Source organism: Alosa sapidissima, chromosome 23, assembly GCF_018492685.1.
Source record: "Alosa sapidissima isolate fAloSap1 chromosome 23, fAloSap1.pri, whole genome shotgun sequence".
Taxonomy (NCBI): domain Eukaryota; kingdom Metazoa; phylum Chordata; class Actinopteri; order Clupeiformes; family Clupeidae; genus Alosa; species Alosa sapidissima.
The window spans coordinates 741,907-757,591 of record NC_055979.1 but is presented as its reverse complement, the minus strand read 5'-3'; the positions used below and the strand labels follow the sequence as shown (position 1 = coordinate 757,591).

Below are 15,685 nucleotides of genomic sequence, written 5' to 3'. Positions count from 1 at the left end.
TTCGCTTGACCTAATGTGTCATGTTGCCATCAAATCACTGGTTAGGGCCCGATCACCAAAGGGCGCAAGGCCCTATTGTTTCTGTGAGGACTATCATTATTATAGTCGGGAATATCCTGTTGTGCTTTGCCTTTTTTGAATAAATTTGGTAGGGGTGTGTAACTCCCCAAGACCAACAACTTTACATTTCATTAACCACAGGAAGTGAGATATTTGGGATTTTGTTGTGTTGTGACACATGGTCAATTTTGACGTACTTCTCCTAGACTATCAATTTATGTCAAATATGGTATACATATATCAAGATATTGTTGATTCTAAGTTGAGAATCTTTTTTTGATATGTTGTATGCTGAAATGGCGATATGATGAATTGAAACATCTCACTACATAAACAGGAAATGTGTCATACTGTTTGAAACTATCATTCTTAAAAGATACATTCAATCCAAAGTCATGTCATATGAGACAGCTCTCTACCACCACAGCAAGCCGCTGCTTTCCATTTTAAACATTGTGCCTAGTGGCAATTTTACTGGAAGTCAATAAAATAACATCAACAACAAGTTAAAAAATTGAGTTTTACCTTTCTCCATTTCATCCAGCCGTTCTCTGAGTCTGGCGATACCACTTTTAGCTCCAGCCTAGCATAGATCATTGAATCGGATTAGACCATTAGCATCTATCACTCTTAAAAGTAACAAAGATTTTCGGTAATTTTCCTATTTAAAACTGGTCTCTTCTCAAGTTAAAAAGTGTAGTAAGACTAACAGAAAATTAAACATGGCGATTTTCTAGGCTGATTTGACATGGAACTATACTCTCATTCCAGCTAATAATCAAGGAACATTGCAAAAGCAGCCTACCATGTGCGCAGCAGCACATTGATATCACGCAGCACGCCAGTGTAACGGAGGCGAACTGAGCTAGCGTGCTAGTTGCCTGTGTAAATCCACACACCCCTAACCTTAAGAACGCTTCTAACCGCTGAGTTGGAAGCCTGGGCTTTTAGCTCAGTAGTTAGAGCGTTTGACTCCCATGCCGGTTTGTGTCGAGGTGGCGGGTTCGAGGGCTGTTAGCAGCGGACGAATTCCAGCAACAAGTTTGAGCTGCAGGAGACAAATTGGTTAGTGACTGGATTATTACGCCTGAATGAGGTCAGGGCCATTGTCACCATATACATTCCCCCAATATTCAGATATGACCAAAATGCCCCCCCCCCCCCCAAATATACTATACTGAAAGAAAAAAATGCTATAGGCTACTACAGGAAACCAATAAGCACCACCGTCTGAAATATAATCAAACGTAAATAACGCATATACAAGGATACAAGGATACAAGGAAGTTTATTGTCACATGCATATAGTTACTGGAAGTAAGAAATGCAGTGAAATTATGTCTGGTGTCAGCCTATTTGTGCATTAATGGGGGGGGGGGGGGGGGGGGTAAGTAGAAGAGGGGTTTAGTAGATTAAGTGGCAAGGGCTGCATAAAAAAGGTGGGGGAGGATTGGGATTGGGTGGGGGGCACCAACAAGGAGCACCCAAGAGCAACAGGGGCAAGGAAAAACTCCCTTACCAAGGAAGAAACCTTGGGCAGATCCACGGCTCAAGGGGCTAACCCAACTGCCAGGGGTCTTGGTGTGTGTGTTGGGGGGATGACAGGGGAGATGGGATAGTGTGCTGTGTATGTGGGGAGAGGGCAGTGTGCAATATGTGTGTTGGAGAAGCTTCCTCATGAGACAATGTGCTGTGTATTGTGGGGGGGGGGGGGGTGGGGGGGAGTGTGCTGTAAGTATGTTGGGGATGTGTGTTGGAGAAGAATCCTGATGAAATAATGTGCTGTGTATGTAGGGGGGGGGGGGGGGGGGGGCAGGGACTTAATATTGCAAGCAGAGTACTGTATGTAATGTATGTGAGTGATGACAGTGAAGATGTGTGTGTGGGCGGGAGGGGAGTGGAGCAGTGACTGTGTGTGTGTGTGTGTGTAATGTGTGTGTGGGTAGGTGGGGGCAGTGTGCTGTAAGTATGTAGAGGATGTGTGTTGGAGAAGATCCTGAAGACAATGTGCTGTGTATGTAGGGGGGGGGGGGCAGTGTGCAGCAAGTATGTAGAGGAGGCTTACTGTAGCAAGCAGTGTGCTGTATGTATGTGAAGTGATGACAGTGATGATGTAAGTGTGTGTGTTGGGGGGGGGGGGCAGGGACATACTATTGCAAGCAGAGTACTGTATGTAATGTATGTGAGTGATGACAGTGAAGATGTGTGTGTGGGCGGGAGGGGAGTGGAGCAGTGACTGTGGCAATCAAGGACATGGGTAGATGGAGGAGAAATCAAAAATAATAAATAAAAAGTGTGCAAAATTTGGAGAAAGTCAGATATGTGTGTGTGTGTGTGTGTGTGTGTGTGTGTGTGTGTGTGTGTGTTTTGACGTGTGATGAAATAAGAAAATAAATAAAAGGTCTGTAGCATAGGGAGAGGGATGTAAAAGTGCTAAAAGTCTTGTAGGTGTGTGTGGGTGTGTGTGTGGGTGTGGGGGGGGTCATGAGTGCTGAGGAGTGAATGAGTGCAAAGTCAGTATAGTGTGAGTTCAGAGTTGGGAAATGTTTGAGAGTTCTGAGGAGGGAATGTGTGCAAAGTCAGTATAGTGTGAGTTCAGAGTTCGGATGGCCTGGGGATAGAAACTTCTCCTGAGTCTCTCAGTTCTGGCTTTGTGACTACATAGGCGTCTTCTTGATTTCAGCGGTAGGAATAATCCATTGTTAGGATGAGAAGAGTCCTTCAGAATCTTTTGGGCTCTTAGGAGTACTCTTCTGGAATAGATATCTTGTAGAGCAGGGAGTTGAGTTCTTATAGTACGTTCAGCTGAGCGCACTACTCTCTGCAGAGTACTACAATCTCCAACTGTGGAGTTCCCATACCAGGTGATGATGCTACCAGTTAGAACACTCTCAACCGCTGAAGTGTAGAAGGCCTTCATGATGGATGTAGAAACTTTGAATTTCCTTAGCTGACGAAGGAAGTAGAGTCGTTGTCTGGACTTCTTCAGAACATATTGAGTGTTAACAGTCCATGTATGAGCATATATGAGTAACCTAGTGATGGTTCGAGAGTACACCCCTGAATGGTTTGTCCTGGTGGTTTTGCGTATTTGTTAGTGGCGTGGGCTATCAAACGCTTCCATTTACTGCACCATACTGCGGTACGGTAGGCCTCTGCCTGTAAACAATATCGCAAAAGCTACCGGTACAATTCTCACAAAACTTGTTGGAAAGGTGTAGCACAGGCTACGGAAATCCCATTAATTTTTGAAGCCGATCAGACCCAGCATTTTCCATATTGTAGCCTATTTTCTTGCAAAAGTGCCCTTTTAGTTCAAATGAAGAATTTGTCAGTCATTTCTTTCACATGTCTTACAACATAAATAATGCATTCATAATTTCATATGCTAGTAGTAATGTCAGAGATTAACTTATTTATATGCCTTTTAGAAATGGTTGTTGCATCTTGCATGTTACATTTATCAAATGTGGCGACGGCACACAATTTAGGAAAAAACAATTACAATGCACTAGCGGTGATAGCCTACAGTTAATGTGAATCGCAGACAATAATCAAAGAAAGGAATTTGCACCTCCATTCAAATGAAAACTGTAGCAGTGTTTATACGTTGGCATATGTTGGCACAAAACGTAATTTCTGTCAGAAACCAGGCTATAATGCATGGGGTAACGTGAGGTAAGGTATGATAAGGGATCAGATTCCAAAAATAATTCAGTGGAAATGCATGGATTCCAGTTTCTTCCAGTAGCAGCAACTGGAATCCATGCATTTCCACTGAATTATTTTTGGAATCTGATCCCTTATCATACCTGTTCATTCTTACTCGTCGCTCGACTTATCGTGACTAAATTCAAGATGGTGGCAAACGCTAAACTTTGTGAAGATACTGTCTGTATAAATCGTCTTGTAAGTAAACTACCAGTGCTTTTTCAAAGTTCTCAATGTCTCGTTTTAAATGTCAGGGCCCTCGGATGTCTACCAATGAAGTGTGGAGATACATTGAGCCTCGTAAATGGGTGTAAAACAGTGATTTATTTGCATGGCTAGCCCAATGCCGAAGCACCACTATTGAAAAAGCTGTTGGTAGCATCGGCTAACTAGCGCCAGATTTTGGAGTGCAGGGGACAAGCCGAGATGGGCTATGAGACATACGTTCACACTCGGTATCATGTTTCAATACACTTTAGGTCAATATCACACCGGAATTCTCCTTTAACAAAGATAACAAAGACAAAGTTTGTAATTTATTTTAAAATATACATTTTGGAGACAAATGGAGTCATACCACAGGTCTATGTCCAGGGATGGATTACTAAATGGGCCTACTAGGCCCAAGAGCTCAGGGGGCCCTGAAGCCCAAGCCTCTGCATAAAGTTGCCCCCCCTCCCAATGTTGACATCATGACTATGGCCTTGGTATTATCTCCATGTCAAATCAGCTTAGAAAATTTAGATCTGCTAAGGGCTACTTACATCTTGTGACAATGCGTCTTCGGCTGTGCTTTAGATGTGGCTTTCGCTATAGACCAGGTTTCTCTTGGTCAGTGGTGTAATGATTTTTAGAGGGTGTAAGACAGTGATTTTTGAACAATGCGCCAGACCACACCTTCTGCCACACCCTGGGCGCAAGACTTAATAAAAGTGAAGTGCATGGTGCAAAATTCAAATGTAAGATAGGAATAAGCTTTCTGTAGCGCTAAGAATAAGCTTTGCACCATGTTTCTCATCGTCAAAATAGAGCCCTCAAGGTTGTTTGTCAAGCCATCAAGATTATCAAAGCAGCTTAAATTGTATGGCACTGTAAATTAATGTAGTGCGACAGCAGGTTTACCACCTCACCCTCCTATTCATGTTGAAAATGTTCAAAATGGCACTCAAATTATTAAAGCATATAACTCTGGTGGCACATGATCAATTTTGACGCACTTTCTTCTAGGTGGCCCATTAGAATCATGTGAAAATTAGAGGACATGACATAGATGTTGTTGATATTGAATAGTACCAAAATGGTGACGCAATAAATTTGAAGAAAATAAGAACAAAATCTGTCATAATGTTTTGTCATAATGAATTTATTGGCTGAAACTTCACAGTTTATTGATTAGTATGATAATGATGATATTCACATGCCCAACATGTATGTATGGCATAGCGCCACCGTCTGGCAACACTTAAAATGGCTATTTGACAGGTCTTACCTATACCTTTCCTGGAAATTTTATCAGATTTATTTTACATGTAGTGTATGAACTCGCAGGTGGCGTAATTTCATATTATGGGGGGAGGGTGTCATGCATTGAAATCAATGGTTCCCATGGGTGAAATTTGGCAACCATGTCATCCCTCACAGTTTCTACTCTGGGACAGAGATTTGGCCCCAAGTGTGGCCCTTGGACTCCATAGTGCCCCCTATGTCATTGAGTCTTGTGGTCAGCAAATACTTTCACCCACACACAAAAAATATGGACCTCCCTAAGACGAATATAAGGGGAGCCCCCCCCCAAGTGGGAAGGCTGAAAGGAGTTTTTAGGATAACAATTTTTAGGATTGTCAATTGTTGCACTGGATATCACAAAATGTATGTCAGAAATTGGTTACTTGGAAGCACATTATTGTACCCTACATATTTGTGGTGTAGCACACCTGGTTATGTAACCATCCTACCTCTTTGTAACATATACCTCAGGTGGCTTTAAACACCATGTTCTATTCTCTACACCTAACTAACCTATTCATTTATCATGTATACAGACCTTACTGACCCTGTAACTGACCCTAGGCAGATGGGTCAGGCCCTTGAGTCGTGGATCTGCTTGAGGTTTCTTCCTATATTTTTCCAATTTTAGGGAGTTTTTCCTTGCCCCTGTTACTCATGAGTTTATTTAACACTCTGTAAAGGGGCATGAGACATTTGTAATGTTTTGGAGCTTTATAAGTGAAATGAAATTGAAATTGTAGCGCCACATAGTGAATATCATCGGTGTAAATCATCAGATCCAACAGGAAGTAAGTGTTTCCAATCTCTAAAACTTGCAAAAACAAATAGCACACACATCAGATACATGCATTTGACGCATGCACCACATCTGAGTGCATTGTTGAATTCCAAAACGTCACGGGTCATGGGCCGCAGGTGCTCGGGCCCACCATTGCCGCTTACGGCTATATTTGACTAATGGTGACTGTACTTCATCCTCCAGCAAAAACGAGGTTAAGCTCTATGTAGTTCTATGGTGAACCCAGTGAATGCTCTTCTTTTACTAAGTCCCCTTTGCTTTCACATTAAAAGGAATCAGGAATCAGGTGTTGATGATTAGATTATTAGAACAACACAGGCACATATTTGTCATTGGGGGCAGCTGTAGCCTACTTCGGACTTGTAACCGGAGGGTTGCCGGTTCGAACCCCGACCAGCAAGAACGGCTGAAGTGCCCTTGAGCAAGGCACCTAACCCCTCACTGCTCCCCGAGCGCCGCTGTAGCAGGCAGCTCACTGCGTCAGGATTAGTGTGTGCTTCACCTCACTGTGTGTCCACTGTGCTGAGTGTGTTTCACTACTTCACGGATTGAGATAAATGCAGAGACCAAATTTCCCTCACAGGATCAAAAGAGTATATATACTTATACCTATATCCAACCTTTTGTTTGTTGTAAAAGCAGGACGAAGCTGCCAGGCAGTGTTGCAGTTATATCAAATATATTGCAAGGGCTGAAAAGCTTATCTTGCTTTTACTATGATTACGGTGGGTTGTGTGGGGTACTTGTAGATTTACAGTAAGCGCCAATCCTTTATAGTTAAATACACGACTGCCCCCTGCTGGACACCTTCAACCATGCTTCTTGTACATTGTATTTTCTGCCTTTCACTTTGGCAGGATAGTGTGGCTCAGTATTCTCAGTGCAAGAACACTGATCAAATTATTCAGTGATAGATCATTCATTATTCTGAATATTTCCTTTTTTAAAATATGTAGGCCGACTGCTGTGAAAACAATGTGAAATTCCCTTTTGTCATCTTTTCCTTACAGTCAGAAGACAGATCAACACAACTCTACACAGATTATACATGATAGCACTCAGCAACAGTGATACAATAACATCACAAACATGACCATAGGCAATTAGGCAAATCATTTAAGAACTCTGTGCACACTTTTAACCGTAACATAACAGTATAATATTTGGTGTAGTGCAGTGGCCCTGCTTAGCCTATATGCTCAAGGGAAAGATGGACAGGTTGCTCTTTTATGCGGTGAGCAGAGTGAAATTACCAATTGAAAGTGTGAGAACAAATTTTGTATTATTAGGGGTCCAAAGTAGCCTGGAGAATCCAGACCCTGGTAATCTAGAAAGATTAAGGGTCTGACCACGAATTATGTAATGGCCCAACTCGAGGGGCGGCACCAAGCATGCATTTGAAAATCTCACTGCACGCAATTGGATAACACTACGACCAATGTTTACTCTGACTGATTCCGGACATCGACGCAATTGGATAACACTACGACCAATGTTTACTGACTGATTCCGGACTTCAACGCAATTGGATAACACTACGACCAATGTTTACTGACTGATTCCGGACTTCCAATGTTGCAGCGCTGTGGTCATCTGTTTAGCGTGAACACCTCTGAGCTGCTGAAAAAGGCCCAGCTGAGACTGTACTTCCTAAGAATACTCAGGAGGAATAACATCACACAAAGACTACTGGTGTCCTTTTACCGTGCATCCATTGAGAGTATGCTAACATACTGCATGTGCGTATGGTACACCAGCTGCACAGCGGCTCAGAGGAAAGCGCTCCAGAGGGTCATCAACGCCGCCTAAAAGATTGGCAGCTGTCCTCTCCCCAAACTGAAAGAACTACACAGTTTCCATTGTCTTAAAAAAGTCCAGAACATCATAAAGGACACCCACCATCCTGGTCACTCCCTGTTTGAACTGTAGACTTCAGGCAGACGGTACAGATCAATCAATGCAAGAACAAATAGACTCAAACACAGTTTTTATCCTACTGCAATAACCACCCTCAATTCTGCAAAAAATAATGTGCAATATGGAAGTTGATGTGAAATAGATTAATGCAATGACAGAAAGTATGCATGTCTGTAGATGTATGTTCATACTGTTTTTTATGCAATGACTAGATGTGTATGACTGTGTGCACTGACTAGCACTTAAATTATATTTTTATAGACTCAATGAATGATGCACTGACTGGAGAGCACCTCAAATTCCATTGTACTTGTGACAATGACAATAAAGACCTACAGTGTCTACAATAAAGTTGGGGGCAGCTGTGGCCTACTGGTTAGCACTTCGGACTTGTTACCGGAGGGTTGCCGGTTTGAACCCTGACCAGGCACAGCTGAAGTGCCCTTGAGCAAGGCACCTAACCCCTCACTGCTCCCCGAGCGCTGCTGTTGTTGCAGGCAGCTCACTGCGCCGGGATTAGTGTGTGCTGAGTGTGTTTCACTAATTCACGGATTGGGATAAATGCAGAGACCAAATTTCCCTCACAGGATCAAAAGAGTATATATACTTATACAGTGTGGCCTAGTCAAAGTCCTGACTTCAAGGAATAGGAATAGAAATACTGTAGGTCTTTATTGTCATTCTCACAAGTACAATGGAATTTAAAGTGCTCTCCAGTCAGTGCATCTGGTCAGGACTTTGACTAGGCCACTCCAAAACCTTAATTTTGTTGCCCAGGCCCTGAAGCAGTAAAGTAGCCCCAGACCATCACACTACCACCACCGTGTTTAACTGTTGGTATGATGCTCTTATTGTGGAATGCAGTGTTAGCTTTACGCCAGATGTAACAACATACATCTTCTAAAAAGTTCCACTTTTGACTCATCAGTCCACAGAATATTACCCGAAAAGGCTTAAAAATGGCTTTGTAATCCTTTCCAGACATAGATTTCAATGACTTTGTTTGTTATCAAATTCAATTTGGTTAGTTGGTTAATTTAGTGACTAAGGGGACAATTACTTTTTCACATTTCACATTCACCAGGTAGAGTTAGATACCTTTTTTCCTTCAAGAAATTAAATCATTATTTAAAAACTGCATTTTGCGATTACTCTAGTTATCTTTGTCTAATATTAAAATTAGTTTGATTATCAGAAACATTTTACATTTTAGTGTGACAAATATGCAAAAATGGAAGAACTTGGGAAAGGGGCAAATGTAAATGGCAGATCCTCATGAAACTTCATACACTCTTAAAACAAATGTGTTTGAAACAACATAACTTGCATTGTTTATAACACATCTCTGTGTCCTGGGGCCTATTGCACAAAACTAGGATAAGGGATTAAGCCGGGATATCTTGGTTATCCTGGCTCAATTTATCCGTGATCCAGTTGCACAAAAGCGGGATAGGGGGCAGCAGGATATGTTATGGTATAAGTTACCATGGCGATTTATTCTGTGGAGCTAGCCTGCTCCAGACCAGGCTAAGTTCCAGGATCTATTTAATCTCATCCCTTATCTCAGTCAGCAGTCACCACAAACGGAAACCAATAGTTATTCCACTGCCCACTACACATTGTTATCACATATACCTAGACCCACTGTCATTATTTAAACTTTTTTGATCAATAATTAACTTTTACATACTCGGCATTCCCGACCTGTCATGCGACAATGTGACGTCACAGGAGTGCCTAACCATTTCGCACGTGGTGGTCGCGTAACTAGTTGCAATATTCTCCTAAACAGAGGTGTTGCTGTTTGTTGCTGTTGTGAAAAGGCTATCGCTACCTACTTCACACCGTAGAAGAAGCAATGAAGCCACTCTAGTTGCCATGGTGAATCAGTGAATCTGTGATCGGTGGCGGGGTCTATTTGAGGGAGCCTTGAACGCGCACTTATCCAGGATAGGTTTCACCTGGCTTGATGAATCCGTGTCTGCTCATCCTGGTTTCCTCGTTGTGCAACCAATTAAGCCTGTACACTCTTGTTTTGGATTAATTGAGCGCAGCTCAGTAACTTATCCCGGATGTCTTAATTCTGCTTTTGTGCAACAGGCCCCAGATAAGGACAACACAGTAGGCTAGATTTATCAAGCCATTTGCGTTAATTGTTCGCAAAGACTGACGTAACTGATGCGAGCTATTTACAAACTGGCCACACTTGAGTAAAACCGCAAACTGCCTGTTGCAGGAGCTGAAAATGGCAAATTGCGTTTTGCCGTGTCATGCATATGCATTCAGAGGAGGGTTAGGGGAAAGTGGAAGTTTTGTGTTAAAAAGTAGGAGGAGAGCAAAATGCGCCTAATTAGGTATACCCCTGTATTTACGAAAACTGCCCATGAAAGCGCACATCTGTTTTGCAGTGAAATATTTCTACCTGGTAGAAGCAGGTGTTACTCCAAATTACGGTGCGTCAAGAAAAGGAATTTTCAAAGACAACAGAATCACTATTCAGAGCACCATTTTTGCATTGCACTTTATCCAAAGCAACCTTAATTTTCATTGGGCTTTCGAATGTCATACTTTCACTTTCAAGTTATCCACTTGAACTAGCTAGATTTGACCAATCTTCCATAGCCTACCACAAGTAGTTTGAGTAGAACAACTGCTCTTCATTATCTCCCTGCTTGTTGACATCTTATCATGTATTGTATTAATGTTTCATGATCGCTAAATGTTTGATTCGTTTTAATGTTGTCATCAGCGAACTTCATTCAACTGCGCTTGTGATCGAAGTATCGTAAATTCGTAGAGGGCGGAGAAAGGTTAGTTATCAGATGAGCTGCAGGTTTGATAAATACTGCACACAATGAGGAAGCACAATGTCCGCTAATACCGACAGATGCAGTGCAAACTGTGCTAGTGTTAGTAAATCTACCCCATTTTGTGCTGTTTCCTTTTTTATTTGTTACACAATATGTGTTGAAAACAACACAACTTGCATTGTTTTTTAACACTCTCTGTGTCCAGATAGGAACAACACATTTCATTTTCTTCATAATGACACAGAGAAGCTATGCATCAAATAATACAAATTGGCCACAAGGGATCGCTATATGCACATTTACATTGTCATATTTCTGTTTGACGTAAAAACGTGAAATTTTGCACACTTACACTTGCCATCATTTCATCACATTTTCTATTCTGCCAATTGACTCATTCTTCAAAATGGCCTCCAACGGCCAATCTAATTTCCATTGTCAATATATGCCATTGTATATGCCCCTCCCTAATGAAACTTCATAGGGCTTCATAACACAGAGAAGCATATCCCGGCATAACCAGATTAACATAGAAATTGGAGTGCTACAGATTTCCTCTGTGACCTTGCAATTTTGCTTGAACCCTGACAATTACCACTTGTAATATTATTATTAATATTATTATTATTATTATTATTATTATTTATTCATTCATTTGTTTGTTTGTTTTGCATACTTGGTACTCATTTAGTCAAGTAGTGGCCATTAAATCCTTTGCCACTGAATCATAGTTAGGAACATAATGGCATGAATGTAATGACCACAGAAAATAGGATAGTGACACGACCCATGAACATATTGAATGAGTTTATTTTGCAGAGCATGACACCATTATCAATGGCACTTTAAAACATTTGTAAACTACATTTCCACACCAACTCCTTCAGACATGGGCATTTTACCTGAGCATATTACAGTATTCCTCCAAAATAACAACTATAGAAAATAATGTATATCTTTAGAAAAATAGTCTATCCCATTAGTCAATATTTGTGGTGTTCCTCTTTTGTTGGAAAATAAATAGATATTTGTTTCAATGCCACAGTGCATACAATAAAAATATGGCTTACGATCTTCATAGCATCTTTGTTGGCTAAGCAATATGGCTTTTAAAGATTGTTAGACTGCATTCTTTTAAGTTGTGGTAGAGAATCATTGAGTTGAACAAGGAAGCACTTATTGTTCTCCATCTCGTTTGTTGCTAAAAGAGAAGGAGAGATACTTTAAGGAAACATTGACTCAATACAGTTTTAACTACTTATGATATAAGATATAAAAAATAGCATGTGAAGCAATGATAAAACAGTTAATTGACCTTTTGTCTTCTTGTTGATCCTTCTAATTATAAACTATTTTGAAATGCAGTGGAAAATAAATCAAAACACTGATATTGTGCATTGGCTGTCACAGTACCTTGCCACAGAGGGTTTGGAGTTCATCACCCAAAGTAAATATTCCTTTGCAGCGATGCTATCTAGCACCTTGTTCATATCGCTGGTGAAGCTCCCATCTACATGTCGTCTCTGCAGTGATTCTATGTGGAGAGGCTCTTCAAGTCTGAGTGTACAGCAAACACAATGTGAACATCATGTAGCAACAAGTGCACATCTTCATCCAACTAACACATGCACGTAACTCAGCTGAGAAACATTGTGGTGAAGCATCATTTAGCTTGTGCCTGTGTTAGGTTTTGCACCTTTAGAAATACCATTAGGGTGTAATACCTTACATGTTTCAATGTACACCATATGTAGGCCTAAGATTTATGTGTAGTTGATTGCTGTAGGATACAATATACTGAATGTTGATGTGTCCACTCATCCCAAAATTCTCGCACACATCAAATTGTCATTTCTGGTCAAAATATCAGTGAATAGCATCTTAATTTCATGGCGTTTTATTAGCACGACCATTTCAAAGAACAACACACGAGTAATATGAGAAAGACTGTTGATGGAGGTGAATGGATTAGTATGACAGCAGTGAAGATTCTCTCTCTCTCTTTGTCTTTTGGTTCTCTCTCTTTTTCTCTTGGCTTGTCACTAATACTGTGTGTAGGGCGAGAGCCTACTCTCTTCTTGCTTGTCCAGACTTGAGCCAGGACACAAATTCTTTGGCCGCCTGGTCCTGGAGATAGGTGCTGACGTCACTGGTGAACGTTCCATCTGCATGACGTCTGGAAGGGCCGCTGTAAGAAAGGAGTCATATGGGATACATTGATGTTCAGAGCATCCATTGCTTGTCAGGGATGGATTACTGCACGGGCCTACCGGGCCCAGGGGCCCAAGGGGTCAGGGGGCCCTGAAGCCCAAGCCTTTGCATGGAATCATTGCCTCACTATCAACAAATCAGGATGTAGGATATGAATCTGATTGAATTTAGTATTGGCCATCCACAAAATGCACCAGAATACAGGAAATCACTAGCCTAGAAATCTAGACGCACTCTAGCGGCAGCAAATTACATTTGCTTCCAGGGCTAGTCTAGCAACTCTCCGTTGGCTTGTGAGCTCGAAAAATTAAACTTCTATCAGGCCAATCAAATCGTGTATAGAGTCGTTACGCGGGCTTAACATAATGATTGATGGCAGAGTTGCAACGGTTTGGCTTGAATTCCCTGCTACTTGAAAACAAAGAAGATGGATGTTGCTGTTGGCCAACAGTGTGACACGAGTTAAGCTTGTTTTAAGATGGCAAAAGTTTGAACTAGCCAACTAGCTCCGCTGGTGGGAAAACACATGGGACTCAGCGCTGTCCTATTGCGTGCACAGGGAATTTGAAAGACAACCGATTATCCCGCCCCTCGGACTGAGCACTGCGAACGGTGAGTGCCCAGACCCTACATTTTAATGTGGGTCTGGCTCATCAGGCTAGGAAATCACATCAAACTAATTATTTTTTTTCTGGGGGAGGACCCCCAAACCCCCCCTCCCACATATACGACAATTAGTGGGGGGCCCTTAATACATCTGGGCCTAGGGGCCCGAAAGTTCATAATCCGCCCATGTTGCTTGTGTCTATATGCTGTCAATATTTTATTAAGCTAGTTATTAAATTAGCCTATGAATAATTAGGAATTTGTCATAGGCCTATCTGATTTGTGCCACTGCAATTTGTTCTTTGCTTGGCTTTCTTTTTTTAGAGCCATAACCATTGTATAGATTGAAAACATATTAGGAATTTCTCATATCAAAGGATACATGTGTAATGGAATATTGACATACCAGTCTTTGGTCAAGTGCATAAGTGCAGAGCTAATATGTTAGCGAAGCAGAACAAGGTGTCATTTGTCCCTTAATGATGATTAGTGTGAAGTACATTAGTCACATTCAAGATACATCCAAGCTTAAAGGGCTTCACACAGCAAATAAACCTGTTCTGGTCAACATTATGGCAAGATACTGTAAGCAAGATCTCTCTCTATTTCTCTCCCTCTCTCCCTCCTTGTTATATTTTAACGAAGCAGAACAAGGTGTCATTTGTCCCTTAATGATGATTTGTGTGAAGTACATTAGTCACAATCAAGGTACATTAGTCACAATCAAGATACATTCTAAGCTCAAAGGGCTTCACACAGCAAATAAACCTGTTCTGTTCAACATTATGGCAAGATAGGCAAGATCTCTCTCTATCTCTATCTCTCTCTCTCCCTCTCCCTCTCCCTCTCATTCTCTCTGTCACACTCACCCACTCCTTTTGGAGTTCATCAACCACTGTACAAAATCCTGAGCTCTTCTGTTCTCCAGGTACTTGCTGTAGTCATTAGAAAATGTTCCTTCTGAATGCCTTTTCATGTTGGGAACCTCATTTGGCTCCTCTATGAGGGTATCCTGTGGCTCCAAGCTGTTAAAAATGAAAGGAAACAATTACTGCCGATTGCCTAAGGATATTTTTGTTAACAGCACACAAGCTGTGGCCGTTTCTGATGATCGATAGGGACTAAGGTCCTTCCAGTGAGCATATTCAATCATGGCTGCCTTCCACATGTCCATCATTGTTACCACCAAGAACAATGTATAATTTCTTAATTCAGTTATTAGCCTACCAGTTAAGAAAGAACTAATGCCTCAGTAGTCTGTCACAATAAAGTAGTCTCTCACAGAAGCTAATGACAGTGCTAACAGCAGCTAAGGACAGAACTAATAGACAACTTCAGCCTTACCTAGAGTTCCCCCCGTCTTCCAGCAGAGGAATCTGCCAGCTGCTTTGGATGATGATGAGAAGAAGAAGACCAGCGAGAGAGTGCATGCTTGTCATTATGACACCTTCATCAACAAGAGATGAACAGACACACAACACACACACACACAAAAATTACCACTTCTTCACTTTGTGCCTCACTAGAATATGATCTATTTTTTTTTTCTCCTCTTAAATTTTACATCCATTGGGTGCATGATACTGTATTTCCTTTTTTATAAAAAGTCCACTGGTAGCAAGAAACCTTTACAGCCAAGTGGTGGAAACCTCCCCACATTAGTCTCACCTGTCTTAGTGCGGAGCAGAGAGTTTGAGTGAGTGAAGACAGGAGTTTGAGATCTTCGCAGTGTCCTGAGGTTGTCCTCCCTGGCCGTTTCGTGGCTGTCTCCTTGCAGAGAGATCCCTTTTATAGTCCCCACAGGTGGGCAAGGCAAAGTCAGTGGCATGGTCCACACGCACACGTGTTAAACTCGCGCGTTAGTCCCAACCCATTACACCGGGACCGGTTTCGATGGGCTAGGTAAATTTAGGTGCTCTGTTTGTTTAAAAAGAGAGAGAGAGAGAAAGAGAAGGAGGCAAGACTGCAAGAAAGCAAAGATAAGAGCTCTGTCGGCTATGGAAAAACAGGATGCCATCCTGTCAATTAGGAAAAGAGAAAGTTATTTCTGCCAGCTCAGCAC

The 15,685-nt window shown here is 41.7% G+C and overlaps 1 protein-coding gene across 1 annotated transcript; it reads right to left on the bottom strand.

Annotated features, from left to right (window-relative positions):
• Positions 1-11,596: 11,596 nt before the first annotated feature.
• Positions 11,597-15,372, bottom strand: LOC121698228 (glucagon-2-like). The gene is made up of 6 exons (XM_042080148.1): positions 15,292-15,372; positions 14,968-15,070; positions 14,493-14,648; positions 12,878-12,994; positions 12,220-12,363; positions 11,597-12,007 (listed from the first exon to the last, which is right to left on the bottom strand). The coding sequence occupies exons 2-6, from the start codon at positions 15,060-15,062 to the stop codon at positions 11,983-11,985; spliced, it is 537 nt and encodes a 178-aa protein (XP_041936082.1). The 5' UTR covers positions 15,063-15,070; positions 15,292-15,372; the 3' UTR covers positions 11,597-11,982.
• Positions 15,373-15,685: the final 313 nt, after the last annotated feature.